The sequence below is a fragment of the Pelophylax lessonae genome (genome assembly GCF_965119305.1).
Source record: "Pelophylax lessonae genome assembly, chromosome: 2".
NCBI lineage: Eukaryota > Metazoa > Chordata > Amphibia > Anura > Ranidae > Pelophylax > Pelophylax lessonae.
Genome location: NC_138769.1, coordinates 153,473,211 through 153,488,777, shown reverse-complemented (window position 1 = coordinate 153,488,777; position 15,567 = coordinate 153,473,211). Strand labels below are relative to the sequence as shown.

Sequence of the window (15,567 nt, the reverse complement as noted above, 5' to 3'; positions counted from 1 at the left end):
GATTTGTTTTTTCTCCACTTTTTTGTGTCATACCAATACAAATACAAACAAAATAAATAAACAGGAGAATGCCTAAACATTTGTAATTGCAACAATTTTCTGGGCAAAGTGGTGCATTATCTGACAGAAATGCAAGGGTGCTTATATTTTTGGCCATGACTGATATACACTGCTCAAAAAAAAAAAATTAAGGGAACACTTTCTAATCAGAGTATAGCATCAAATCAATTAAACTCCTGGGATATTGATCTGGTCAGTTAAGTAGCAGAGGGGGTTGTTAATTTCATTAACTCCAAAGCAGGTGAAACTGATTAACAGGTGCATTAGATGGGCAACAATGAGACAACCTCGAAAACAGCAATGATTTACATGTGGAGGTCACTGACATTTGTTTCACCTACCTAGCTTTTCTGACTGTTTTTCATTAGGTTTGCATTTGGCTAGGGTCAGTGTCACTACTGGTAGCATGAGGCGATACCTGGACCCTATAGAGGTTGCACAGGCAGTCCAACTCCTCCACGACGGCACATAGATACATACCATCACCAGAAGGTTTGTGGTGTCTCCCAACACAGTCTCAAGAGCATGAAAGAGATTCCAGGAGAGAGGCAGTTACTCTAGGAGAGCTGGACAGGGCCGTAGAAGGTCCTTAACCCATTAGCAGGACTGGCAACTGCTCCTTTGTGCAAGGAGGAACAGGATGAGCACTGCCAGAGCCCTACAAAATGACCCAGAGCAGGCCACTGGTGTGAATGTCTCTGACCAAACAATCAGAAACAGACTTCATAAGGGTGGCATGAGGTCCTGAAGTCCTCTGGTGGGTCCTGTGCTCACTGCCCGACACCGTGGAGCTCAATTGGCATTTGCCATTGAACACCAGAATTGGCAGGTCCACCACTGGCGCTCTGTTCTTTTTACAGATGAGAGCAGGTTCACCCTGAGCACATGTGACAGACATGAAAGGGTCTTGAGAAGCCATGGAGAACGTTATGCTGCCTGTAATATCATTCAGCATGACCGGTTTGGTGGTGGGTCAGTGATTGTCTGGGGAGGCATATCCACGGAGGGACACACAGACTTCTACAGGCTAGACAATGGCACCCTACCTGCCATTAGGTATCGGGATGAAATGCTTGGACCCATTGTCGGACCCTACCCTGGTGCAGTGGGTCCTGGGTTCCTCCTGGTGCACAACAATGCCCGGCCTCATGTGGCGAGAGTATGCAGCCAGTTCCTGGAGGATGAAGGAATTGATACCATTGAATGGCCCCCTGACCTAAATCCAATAGAACGCCTCTGGGACATTATGTTTCGGTCCATTAGGCGGCGCCAGGTTGCACCTCAGTCTGTTCAGGAGCTCAGTGATGCCCTGGTCTAGATCTAGGAGGAATCTGTAATCTCATCAGAAGCATGCCCCCTGACGTTGTCAGGCATGCATGCAAGCACATAGGGGCCAAACAGACTACAGAGCACCATTTTGAGTTGCTGCAATAAAATTTCAGCAAAATGGACTTTGATTTTCAGGGTGTCTTTGAATTCAGCCTCTGTAGGTTGATAATTTTCATTTCCAAAAAATGATGTGGCATCCTTCCATTCCCAATACATTACCCAGTCCATATCAGTATAGATATAAAAAGCATGATGATATTTTTCCCCATTGAGATCTGATGTGTTTTTAAAGTGTTCCTTTATTTTTTTTTTAGCAGTACATATACACGCATATACATAAATACACACATGGACTGCATTGATATATTATGTAGATCTTCTGAGTACCCAGAACCGTTGTGAATGGTCTCTGTACCAGAGGAATTTACATTCCAATGTTTAGTTTTAAGAATTCTGAGTAACTGGGGGGAAACACAGACAAAGCATACAGGATCCATGCAGACAGCATCCCTTGTTAAAATTAAACTGCATCCCATTGTCGCAAAGTAAAGCACCAAGCCAATTTTTTTTCTCTATTTACAGAACATTGACTAAAGTCACGTACAGTGAAAAATATTGCCCTGGTTCCTCTTAGCATCATAAGAAAATACAGAATTATCTGAATATGTTCACCAAGAGCTGGCAAATCTATTGGGAATGACTGTTTACCACAAATGGTCAAACTGTTGTGAAAGTATTATTACTAGAGAGAGACCTTAGCTTTTATTAACTTTAATTATTATTTTATGAAAAAGCCCTCATTCTACAATAAGATTTTTTTTTTTTTTTTTATCAGAAACGTTTTTATTGATTTCAAAACAAGGTTACAGTGCAGTGCTCAACATGAGCAGACATATAAACAGGAACAGATATCAAGGGTATAACATATCCAAAGGGCAACTTAAGAATAACATATTAAAAAAATGCAGGATACAAGGCATCAACAGATTAGTACATGTGGTACAGGTACAAAAATATCAAGAAGGCAACTATCAAGGCATCCCCTGGGACAGTGCTACTACTCGTGCCCAGGGCCAGAGAGAGTGTGTGACACACTGGTCGAGTACGACAGTAATCAGATCAGATGAGAATCCAGAGAGGAGGGGAACCCAGAAAGAGAGATAAAAGAAAGAAGAGAAGAAAGAGGGGGGCAGGGGCTGCAGGAGACAGCATCATTCAGAAGGGCATAATGTGAGAGTCAAAAAGGAGTGGAAGGAAGAAGGAGCAGAAGGGGATAGGGCCTCACCTGAACCCCTGCAAAACCACCCACAGACCCCACACCTAATCAAACTTCTGGGGACAACCCCTGCTCATATAGGCAAGTTTGTATAACGGCAAGACTGAGTCCACCAGGGTTTTCTACCGAGAAGGCAGTGGGGGAAAACACAAATAGTTGCATATGGACCCTGTGGGAGACCAAGTCACATAGACCCAGCAGTGAAACCCGGGGATCAAGGACCATAGCGGAGACACCCATTCCCCTAGTTTCGGTGACCACCTTCTGCCAGAATTCCTGAACAGGACAGGACCACACCATGTGCAGAAAGGTACCAACTTGGCCACAGCCCCGGGGACACACATCCGAGCTGCCGGGATAGATCCTAGCCACCCTCTGAGGGGTATAGTAAGCCCTGTGGAGGAACTTAATTTGAATAAAGCGGTCTCTGGCAGAGATCATTCTAGATACATAGCATCCCAGCCCCTCCTCCCAGGCCTTCTCATCTAGGGACGGATGTCCTCTCTCCATTGAGCATAGAGTCGAGGGTTTGACCCCTCCAATTTGCATGTTATTCTTAGGTATACTGAAGAGAGGATACAGTCGGCGCGCCTAGTAGTCAGGAAACGTTCCACCGAATTGGAGGCCAACGTAATAGTCTGCGGGTATTGGGACTGCAACGCATGCTTCAGCTGCAAGCAGCGGAATAGCATAGAAGAGGGGAGAGCAAATTTTGGAACAGAGTGTCGGGAAGGGGAGAAGCTCACCCGCAGGCATCACCTGGTGTAACTTGGTGATCCTGAACCGGTGCCAGAGTGCCGGATCTGGGATAGATCGGATATGTCGTAGCCTGGGGTTCCCCCAAAGCGGGGTATGAGGGGGGACAGTGTCAAGGTCACCGACCACAGCTGACATCTGTCCCCATACCCGAACCGTAGTCCTCATCGGCACAGTCAGCACCTGGTGCACACTAGGCCCACGATACACCAGGTTACTAATATCGCCACCTCAAGTCCCACAGCCGGGTTATCCCTCGGCTGTGCAAACCACCATCGCACCGTGACCAGCACCGCCGCCCAGTAGTAATGACGAAAATTAGGCAACGCCAACCCACCCTAGGACAACGGAGCTGTAGGGTAGTTTCAATAAGAGTTTAGGCGCAGTTGGAACCTTTACACCGAGATGGACCAATACATATCTATCTAGGTTTTACCCCCTTAAAGACCAGGCCATTTTTTGATATACGGCACTGCGTTACTTAGCTGACAATTGCGTGGTCGTGCAATACTGTACCCAAATAAATTTAGGTAATTTTTTTCCCTCCAGAAATACAGCTTTTATTTTGGGGATATTTGATCACCTCTGCGGTTTTTATTTTTGCGCTATAAACAAAAAAAGAAAAAAAAAATATATAATATTTTACATTCTGCTATAAAACACATCCAATAAAAAAAAAATGTAAAAATTCAAATTTTTACATCAAATTTAGGCCAATATGTTTCTGCTACATATATTTGGTAAAAAAAAATACCAATAAGCGTATATTGATTAGTTTGCGCAACTAATGGCATTTTCTTTCTTTTTTTTTTACTAGTATTAAAGGCGATCAGCGATTTTTAGCGAGACTTCGACATTGGGCGGACAAAATCAGACACCGGACACTTTTTTGGGAACCAGTGACAAAATTAGTGATCAGTGCTAAAAATATGCACTGTTCCTGTACGGACACTGGCAGGGATTTAAGATCAGGGGCAATCAAAGGGTTAACTGTGTGGCTATCTGGTGCTTGCTGTGTGGGGGAGGTGCTCGGACTTGATCAAGACAGAAATTGGTGTTCCTGCTTGAACACAAGATTTCTATCTTCTCCCCTGTTTGGCAGATCGCTGTTCTGCCTCTATGGGGAACGATCGCAGGTGGCCGGTGGACATCGGGTCCGCCAGACCAGCTGATTGGCATCCCGTGTCCAAACAGCGCACGATCGTGCCTTTAACAGTGCACTCACCCCCAATGTCTATTTCACAAAATGACATACAGGTACATATTTTCACGTAATAGAGCCTACCACTCGCAGTAAAAGTGCAGTAGGCAAAAAGCTAGAGTGGAACTTCACCCAAAAGATGAAGTTCCACTTTTGAGCCTCCTCTCATTCTTGGCTACATTTATTTTTTTGGGAGGGGAGCGGATACCTAGTTTTGACAGGTACCTTACCTGCTCCCACTTATGCTTGGATCGCCTAGGCAATCCAAGTGGAAGCTGGTTAATCCCCTTCCTCCCCTCTTTGCCTGCAGCCTTATGGGACATGTCACAGTTCCCAGAACGCTGCAGAACCATTCACAAATCCCACTTGCAGTCACAATCAGCTTGCCTTAGTATACATGACAACGCCGGACATCAATTTACCAATGAAGAACTGGCCAAGGTAAGGATGGTGCTGAATCCTTGGACATGTAAGTATCCTCTTGTTAAAAGCCTGAAGATTCCCTATAAGAAATTAAGCTGAGCAGTAAGGATGATGCAAATCCAGCTGGAGAGTCAGGGCTCTTTCACACGGGCATTGCGATCAGATCCGCCTGTCAGTTTTTTAGGCGTATCTGATCGGATCCTCCATGCAGCTCTATGGGGCAGCGGATGTCAGCGGAGACACCTCCGCTGACACCCGCTGCCATCCGTATCCAATCCGGTCCATGAAATCTGGACGGGTGGAAACTCTATTTTTCCATCCGTTCAGGGATCGGATGAGAGCGGACAGGCGGTCCACTCTCATCCGATCCCCCATAGAGAGCAGCGGGGGCTGTGACACCTCCCTCTCCGCACTGCAAGCGGAGACAGAGCTGTCATGCGCCGGCTCAGCGGGGATCGGCTGATCGATTCCCGCTGAATAGCACGGATCCGCCTACGGAGGCGGACTGTGTGAAAGAGCCCTTACTGAAAGCTGACACAACATCTGACTAAAGGGCCATACACACTATAAGATTTTCTGAAGACTTTTTCCTTCAGATTTACCTTTTCTATGTAGTGCAAGGGCCTGCCAGATTGCATACAAATTGAAAGTGTTTAGGTTTGACCTCATATTATATGGTTTTGGTAAATCTAAAAGGAAAATGTCTTCAGAAAATCTTATATAGTGTGTATGGCCCATAGAGTCCACCAGAGTACACATAAATAAGCACAATAACAGAGGCCTCCAAGGGTACCAAAGAAAAGAACACTGGCTCCTAAGTTGAACTACTAAAAGTGGAAACCTCCTCAACACATTTGTGATTTATAATAAAAAAAAAATTGGCACTAAAAATGGATTAAAAAATAAATAAAAAATTGTGCTTGCTGTAAAATCTTTTTCATGAAGTTCATGAGGGACATGGGAAATTCTGATACATTTGGATTTTACTGCAGTCAGAGGTTGGCAATTAAAAATAAATAAAAAAATGTTGAAGCCAATCCCAGTATAACCACACCTCCAACCATTAAGCCTCAGTTTTGTGAGCAACCAAAGCATAGGACAAAAACAAAAAAAGAATCAGGACTTGTGTCGGCAAGTATATCTTATTTTCTTGAATGTCCTTTGTGGGACACAGGAATCTAAATTATGATACAGTAGGGATATCCAAAAGCAATTCAACTCAATAGCCACTGAGAGTCTCTAAGTGCCAGTTCACAACACATGCAGTCCAGTGCATTTTTTTCTGCATCAAACATGCATGGATAGTAGGTTATATGGTTTCCAATGGCATTTCACACCAGGGAGGACATTTCCAAGAAAAAAAAAAAAAAAAAAAGAAGAACATGCTGCATTTTTTTCTGCATTGAATTGAACTGGAATGCGGTAAGTTGCATCAACCTAACCCTCCATAAAAGGACAATTTATCACCACTAAGGGGAAGCTGCCACCAGAAAAAACAAACAATGGGCCTCACTCCTCAAAGTCTACAGAACTAACCCATTGTCCAGCAAAAATAAATAGGAAAAACATTATCAACTGGGAGAAAAAATTGATGTGGTTAACAATAAAACTGTACTAAGCCAAGTCTAAGGGGAAGTTTGGACAGACCTACTCTGTCCAAAAAGAAAACAAGCCGGTCAACAGCACCCATATATGGCCTAAGTGGTGCCCAGCCATTCAAAAATCAACAGAAGCAAGATCGCTGTCTACAGGTACATTTACAGATTTGTCTTGACTATAGTAGGAGCACCTTTGAGTCTAAAGAAAGTATTTTTATTAGAGACATGGAGGATGCATATTTTCTTAAAAAAAAAAAAAACAACAACGTTATGAATGTGTAAAGTTCAAACTTTATGACCTTGAAACCATTGTCCTAACCAGAAAAAGAATGGGGAAGAATGATGGGCTTTCAAAGCCTTGTTATAGTTTAGCTTTGAACTGAAACTAGGAAGGAGCTTTCACTCATGTGCCTCTCTTTTTACTTTCTGCTCTGCAAAAGAGGAAATACGTTTTCATCTATAATTTTTAAAATGCATTTTATTTCCTCATGTGGGCAAACTACTCATAGGATAAAGAACATTGAACACTCATACTGAATGCTGCAATGTACTCATTGTTCTTAGGGATGTTATAGAAAGGTAAAGCTGACTGTACTATCCATAGTAAACAAATCTCAGGTATTTTTATTCTGTCAAAATAAAAGGTTATCTCAAACTGGTTATGATGGAGAACCCCATTGATTATTCATATTTTCTGTTCTTACGTCGTACAGGAAAACCACACAGCGCACTATAAAACGACACAAAATATAACCAGTTTGCCATCCTGAGTTCAAGAGCTTAGCAATAGACCGGCAACAGGACAGAATGCCAGTCTTACAGCCAGCATGAACAAGAAAACAGTGGCACGATGCCCATCTTCTCGCTTTGTAAAAAGTGACTAGTCGTGTATAATGCTGTAATTACTTCTAAAAGCAGGGAGGCCACAGACCGAATTTTTAATATAGTCACGACTGCTACTTCAGCCCATAAGCTTTTTTTTAAGCCCTTTGATTGCCAAGATATACTCCACACTTAAGTCACTATCCAAAAATCCAGCTTTGACTAAAGCCCCGTACACACGTACCGATGGTCGGCATACAAATGTTCCTCTTTTCTCCCCGGGATGTCGGTGTCTGCTGAAAAGTGCAAAGACAGCACAAGGACAGCACAAGAATTTTGTCCGCCGACTGCAGAAGTGATGTCATGTAATGGTTAACTTTCCCTGTGTTTTCTATTTTCTGAGCATGCCCAGTCTTGCAAATCTGCGGTCTGTCGGCCGAATTCTGTACTGACAGGCGAACAATCGTCCGTTCTGGTGTCGGCATACAAAAATTTTCATGTTTGCAAGAAAGACTTTTGTCCGCGGATTGTGCGCAGACATCTGTCGGAGGCACCATACTAACACGCATACAATCGGCAGATCCTTCGTCCACCGACGTTTGTATGCCGACGATCGGTACGTGTGTACGGGCCTTTACAGTATAATACGAACTCTCAGTAGTCAACAGGGTTAAAAAGGCAGATAATAAAAATCTAAACAGAGGCTTGGACAAGGACAAATCAAAATGAGCACACAATATGCACACAAATATGCCTTAATAAAATCAGTAGATCCTATGATATGGGCAAAGATTACAGTCAGGGTTAGCCTCACCCCCTTCCACCTCCTGGGCCTCTCTATACGTCAGTAAGGCTTCTTACGAATGCTATCCCTACCAACCTCTGGAGGAACCAGCAGGTGGTGCTGTTCCTCCAGACCAATCTATTAACCTTCTATGAAGAAGTGAGCTGCCATTTGCATAAAGGAAGTCCTGTGGATGTGGTGTATCTGGACTTTGCAAAGGCATTTGATACAGTTCTCCACAAACGCTTACTGTACAAACTAAGGTACGTAGGTATGGAACATAGGCCGAGTACCTGGATTGAAAACTGGCTTCAAGGGCGAGCCCAGAGGGTGGCGATACATGGGGGAGTACTCAAATTGGTTGGGTGTGGAAAGTGGGGTCCCCCAAGGATCTGTCCTGGGACCAATCCGGTTTAATTTATTCATAAACGATCTGGAGGAGGGGATGACCAGCACATACTCAGTATTTGTGGACGATGCTAAGCTATGCAGGGCAAAATCTTCTTCACAAGATGTGGAAACATTACAAGAAAGCATGAACAAAATTATGGGGTGGGCAATTACATGTCAAATGAGGTTTAATGTTGAAAAATGTAAGGTAATGCACTTGGGTGCCAGAAATACAAACCCAAGTTACTCGCTAGGGTGAGAACCTCTGGGGGAATCCAAGACAGAAAAGGACCTGCGGGTCCTAGTAGACAACAACCTCAGCAATGGCATACAATGCCAAGCTGCTGCAAGCAAAGCCAACTGAATACGGTCATGCATAAAAAAGGGTATTCACTCCAGAAATAAAACGATTATTCTCCCACTCTACAAGACTCTGGTCTGGCCGCATCTCGAGTATGCCGTCCAGTTCTGGGCATCGATCCTCAGGAACGATGTGCCGAAACTGGAGAGAGTCCAAAGAAGGGCAACAAAGATAAGGGAATGGAGGACATAAGCTATGAGGAAAGACTACAAGCATTGAACTTATTCTCTCTGGAGAGGAGACGCTTGAGAGGGGATATGATATCAATGTACAAATTCTGTACTGGCGACCCTAGCATAGGAAACAAACGTTTCAGCAAAAGGGAATTTAAAAAGACACAAGGCAATTCACTAAAATTAGAGAAGTGGTTTACCTTAAACTGCGTAAAGGGTTCTTTACTGTCAGAGTGGTAAGGATGTGGAATTCTCTTCCACAAGCAGTGGTATCAGCAGGGAGCATCGATAGTTTCAAAAAAAACGATTAGATGGGCACCTTAACGACCACAACATACAGGGGTATATCATGTACTTTTAACTGCAAACACACACGCTCACACACATCATAGGTTGAACTGGATGGATTGGTGTCTTTTTTAACCTCACTAACTATGTAACCCATTGATCAGTTTGATTTGCAGTTCTCACAGTAGGTAACCTCCATTTCTACTTTTATTTATTTTTTTTCAGAACATTCAATATAGATTATACATTACCCAACAACGGTAGAGGTCAAGAAGCTTAGAACTGGCAGTAGGACATCCTGGTTAATTTTTGGTAAAATGTCCATCAAAGTAGTGTCTGAAAGGTAGATGATGATCTTTTGAGTCAAGGTGACGGCAGCTAAGAGACCAGCTTCCCTGCGGCTGTTTAGTCTGCACCCACTGCTGGGAGCCACCTGCATGTGAACAATAGCAGTTAATGAACAGACTATACATGAAAACATGAATTCAGTTCCAAACTTTGTATGTACATCACACATTGATTGGTTCAGTAAAACCTGCAGAGATTTAGGCCAGCTATACACAAAGCAAATTTCTTTCCTGCAACCACGGGCTTGATTTTCCCATCAACACAGTCTTGATACAGGAATCCCTCCTGCCAGGCCATTGTCTTGTCCAGGCAGGGGAAGTCATCCCCCGTGGGAGAAACAATGATTATGGCTAGCGACTATAGAACAGCCACAAGCGATAATCGCAAATGAATCTGGCAGGACGATTGAACCATAATTGATTGGTTCTGCCCATTAACAGTTCAAATCTTGGCCGGTTAAGGCTGAACCGGCCTTACACGCTGTCATACACATATATGATCAGCCACTGGAGAAAGTGTGAACAATAATCCCAAGGCTAGTAGGTCTTTATCCACTTCAGGGGTACCTGGACACAAACTGAGGTGTTCATGTGACTACCTGACAAACATGAATAATTGTGTCATCCAAGGAACCAAAAGGACTGCCTCCAGCTAACGGAAATTGGAAAAAACGTAGGATTTGGTTAGAAAATTAACTCCAAGTAGGCTTCGTTCCAGGGTCACAGGCGGTGGACCAGATACATAGGGCCGTGAACATTATATCCTTACTTCACTCTAATTGGGATGGCTTAGGACTTAGACAGGGAATGTTATTATCACTAGATCTCCATAAAGGCCTTGGATTCCCTCTCTTGGCCTTTCCTGTTCCACATTTAGAGGCAATGGAATTTTGGGCCCAAATTTCTCCCATTATTAAATGTGCTGTACTTCACTCCACCATTTAACATAGTAGCCTTTGGCCGTAAATCAGAACTATTGCAAATTAGAACAGGGGCCAGACTGGGCTGTTCTCTCTCGCCACACCTATTTGTTGTTGCTAAAGAAAAATTGGCTGTTGTCATCAGGACCAATGCTAACATAAACAGTGTCTTGAGCAGTGACAGAGATCATAAATGTTCAGTATTTGCGGATTATCTTTTATTATTTATCACAGACCCTGTCACGACCCTACCTAATCTGGTTTCACTTCTATCCAAATTTGGAGCGATATCAGGCCTGACAGTCAACCAATCTAAAATCGGAGGCAATGGACATTAATCTTCCTGCCTCGACCTTGACGTCTATACGTGCTTCCTTCCCGTTTTGGTGGTGTATGCAGGCCCTCCCCTATACAGGAGGAAAATTCACCCTATAAAAGGCTTACTATGTCCCCCTCCTCTCTTCTATGGCAGAAGACTTGAACTGGCAGAACGCTACTCTCTTGGATGGGCAGAATAGGTGCAATTAACATGACGACCCTTCCCAGAATTCTTTATTATTTTAAGTCCTTGCCAATACCAGTTCCCACGACATTTTCTAAACAACTAAAATTATCATTTTTCAGATTTATCCAGAGCCAGGGAGGTTGCAGAGTGGCTTAATCTTCCTTGTATGTCTCAAAATGGCAGGCGGGACTGGGAGTTCCCCACTTTTTGCGTTACTATAGAGCAGCCCAATTGGTGCAACTCTAGAAAAAATATTTTTGTACAACTTACAAACCTAAAAATGGGGAAAACTGGAGGCACAAGCAAGTTCCTCACTGCCCATTGACCTTCTACTGTGATTATCCCCTAGGGAGAGTAAAGCCATTCTGAGCCCATTTCTTTCCCAATTCCCTGGGTCTCTAGGACAGGTTATGCAAAATATATTCTCTAAAGTCACCTCATATCTCAGTGGCCCCCATTTTCGTAAATCCGCACTATCCACCAGGCCAACATCTGCAACAGTTTACATGGTGGATTAATATAGGTCTTTACAGGATAGTATATTTTATAGGACCATAAGGGCATTAGAAAGCCTTCTTACTTTTGGGATACTCTGGAACTGCCCCCAACTGAGTCGTTTAGACTCTGCCAAATTACTCATTATTTACAGACACTATGCCAAGATCAGGGGGACATCACCTGTCATGACATCACCCTTTATGAAAACAAATGCCTGAGGGGTCTGAGGACACGGGGTAGTATTTCAGAGCTGTATACTTTGATAGCGGATCAGGGCTGTAAACTATCAGTTAGCCGGGGAGGCGTACCTGGGGGAGACTATCAATGAGGACGTTTGGTCCAAGTGGTCAACCATGGTGCACAAAGGAATTCTGAACACTTCCCTGGTGGAAGCAAATTATAAAAAAGGTACTGTCGCAATGGTACCTCGTTCTGACAAGGTTAGTCAAAATCTACCCGGGCTGCATCTCCTCTCTGCTGTTTCAGGGGGTGTGGCCAGAAGGGTACAATGCTCCACATTTGGCGGACGTGCCTGAAAGTTTAATGCTTCTGGATAAGAATTTTCAATTTGGTTTACTTGGTGACTGTACTGAATATACCTAAAAACGTTAAGACAGCCTTATTTTCTGATTGATTTTGCAAGCGAGCTACCCAGAAATCTCAAAATCCTCACCTTTTTTTTTTTTTATCTTCCTGGCAGCCAAGACCAACATAGCACAAGCATGGAAAACCCCAGATAAATTTATCATTAGTTAAAAAAAAAAAAAAAAAAAAAAAAAAAGATTCCTGGATCATTATAAAATGAAAAAAAAAACCGACTAGTATCCTTTGTGATCAACATCAGCTTCGAAAAGGTTTGGGAACCCCTGGATTAGAGATCTCCAGTCACCATGAGCGGTGGGGTGGAGGGAGGGGTCAGGAGTCGGGAACGCGGTGATCGACTGTAAACCTCTTTTTCTCTTTTCTCCTTTTGCTTATCTCCTTTTTTTTCTATTCCTTCATACAATTTCTCACTTTGCTCGGTTTTTGGTTTCCACACATTTGATAGTGAGCTTTAAGGTTACCCTAAGCCTAGATTATACTTGCATTATACAATGCTTTTCAGAATCATATAAGCAGAATAGCTTTGCATTGCGAGAAGTGTTAATGGTAACATTGTTATGCACACAGTGAATGGTCTTCCTCGATCAGTGAGTTCTAGGCCTCTCACAAATCTTCACCTTATTCTCGAGACAGAGACGGTCGTGGATAGTAACTTTGATATTGTATTGCTGTGCAATGACCAAAATGTACTGATCCAGAAGACAAAATGAACTCCATACATCTATTAAAAATGTTTGTAGTAATGTATTTATTTTATTGAATCCTATTTTTTTTTTTTTTTTTTTATCTGCCGTCAGTGGAGTCAATTTTGCAATTTTTCAGTCTTCGTGTACTGTAAGCCACACGGTTTTACTCTAATTGTTTTTAAAACAGATTTTTCTTTACCCTCCTCCCTCCTGCTCCCCTCTATTTATTTGACTCATACTTTTCTCTTCTACTTTTTGGATGCTGCCCTGAAATGTGTACCCTGTATGCAGGGCCGTCTTTAATATGGATTGGACCCTGGGCAAACATTTTCTTGGGCCCCCCCCCTCCCATGCAATTTAGCTCTCCACCCCAAAGTCTCAATAAACAAACACACACATAGAATTACAAAAAAAAAAATTCTTTGCAAAGTGAAGCTTTACCTCATTTACTAAGCTCTGGAGCAACTGCTCTTGTCTTGCAGAGTGCAACTGCACTTCCAAAGTGCTCAGTCTATTTACCTATTGTAAATCAAGTGTAGAATGAACCTGTGCTTTCCCCATGCAGTGCTGCTTGGGAGGGGGTTTAAGAGCCGGTTCACACTGGGGTGACTTGTCAGGCCAGGTCGCCTGACAAGTTGCCGCGGGTCGCCTGTCATAGATTAGCACAGGACCCATTCTAATAGGAGCGACCGACTTAGAAAAAGGGTCCTGAGCTTCTTTTGGGCGACCTGGAGCGACCTCACAGATCACCCTGGCAAGTCGGGTCGCTGCAATGTGAACCGGCTCTTAAAGTGATTCCAAAGGTTTCATTTTATTTATTTAAATAACAGACATGTTATACTCAGGGGCAGACTGACCATTTTCATGCATAGTGCCCCTTTACACATCGAGTACCCCTTATCACATCACAGCGCCCCATTACATTGCAGCAATTTTCATGTATAGTGCCCCTTTACACATCGCAGTACCCCTTATAACATCACAACACCCCATTACATTGCAGCCATTTTCACATCAATGTATATACTAGTGCGGTATGACTTAAACTTGCAGGGGGAGCAGTTTTTTTATTTGTAAATTACTTTACTACTGCTTTAGGCCTGATTTACATGTATGCGGTTTGGCGGCCCACATTTTAGAAGGGCATAGCATCCTATTCATTTCAATAGGCTGCTATGCCTGCGTTTCCTGTAGAAAAAAGGTGCATGCAGCATTTTAAAATTTCAGTGGTCTTGAAATCCACCCTGCTTTTGCACCATGCGGCTTACCTGCACTGGCAAGCTTTCTGCATTTTTAGGTATGTGGGCCATGCATTTAAAAACACTGTGTTTGCATGACACAGTTAACGCAAATGCACTGTGTTTTTAAATGCATGGTCCACATACTTAAAAATGCAGTAAGCTTGCCAGTGAAGGAACTGCAGGTAAGTCGCGTGGTGCATGATGCCACTGAAATTTTAAAATGCTGCATGCACTTTTTTTTTCTGCGGGAAACGCATAGCAGCCCATTCAAATGAATATAATGTTGTGCCTTTGAAAATGTGGGCCCCCAACCTGCATACATGTGAATCAGGCCCTTCAAGCAGTGTCTGGTCTGGTGGTGGCCCAGCCATGCAGCATGCTCTCTAATAAATAAATCCTTCTGGACACAGCCACAGCCTGCATTCTGGAATGGTCAGGATTTACTAACTGGATTAAATGCTGTCATGTGCACCCCCCCACCTTCTATGCATCTGTGCAACTTAAGGGTGGTGGATGCGCTGACTGGGCAGCAGTGGAAAATCTCTAAAAATGTCCAGTGGCAGGTTCATTTTTTATTAGAGGGGGTACATTATTACATTATTATTGACACTACCTATGGGGAGCCTGGGAGCCTAGGGAGGAGAAAGACCTACCTGGTCCGGTCCTCGCCAGCTCCGCTCTGTTCAGTGGCTGCGACGCTGCGTGACAGGACAGGAGCACTCTGCTATAGGCTGGCTCCACTGTCCTCCGTCACACACCATTTACGGCAAGGGGCAGGGTCAGAGCGTCAGTGGCTCTCGAGGCCCTGCCCACTCACCTCTCCTCGCTGCTTGCTAGAGAGCAATGATACAGCACAGTGCGCCGATGCCAGGCCCGGCCGGATGCCGGCTTTTCTGCACAGTATATCAGGTGACGGACAGGGTCACGGACCGGTAGATTTACAGCGGTCAGTGCCGATGGGGCTCCCGATTTGCGGCTTAAGGGGCAGCTTTGCTTTGGGCCCCTAAAGTTTGACAGGGCCCTGGGCAGCTGCCCCTTTTGCCCTGCGGTAAAGACGGCCCTGCCTGTACGACTCATGGAACTATAATTTGCTGTTATGTAATCGCTTTCGAAAATTGTGGCGGCTCTTCTACGACAAATTTTGCACTGGAATCATAGAGTCCCACATCGGTGCTATTTATTGTAGCAAATTGTATTCCACTGTTCTGATCTTTCTGTTGTGCTCTTTAACCATAACTTGCCAGTGCCTTAGCTACTGTATTGTTTGCGGTTTTGTACCTCAAATTTGAAAATAAAACAGATTGAA

General features: G+C 43.8%; 1 protein-coding gene across 1 annotated transcript in view; it reads right to left on the bottom strand.

Moving 5' to 3' along the window:
* WDR81 (WD repeat domain 81) overlaps positions 1–15,567 on the bottom strand; it is a 90,150-nt gene that overhangs the window by 55,952 nt on the left and 18,631 nt on the right. The window contains exon 4 of the mRNA XM_082244832.1: positions 9,713–9,894. Coding sequence (XP_082100958.1) covers positions 9,713–9,894 — 182 coding nt within the window. The remainder of the gene's footprint in view (positions 1–9,712; positions 9,895–15,567) is intronic.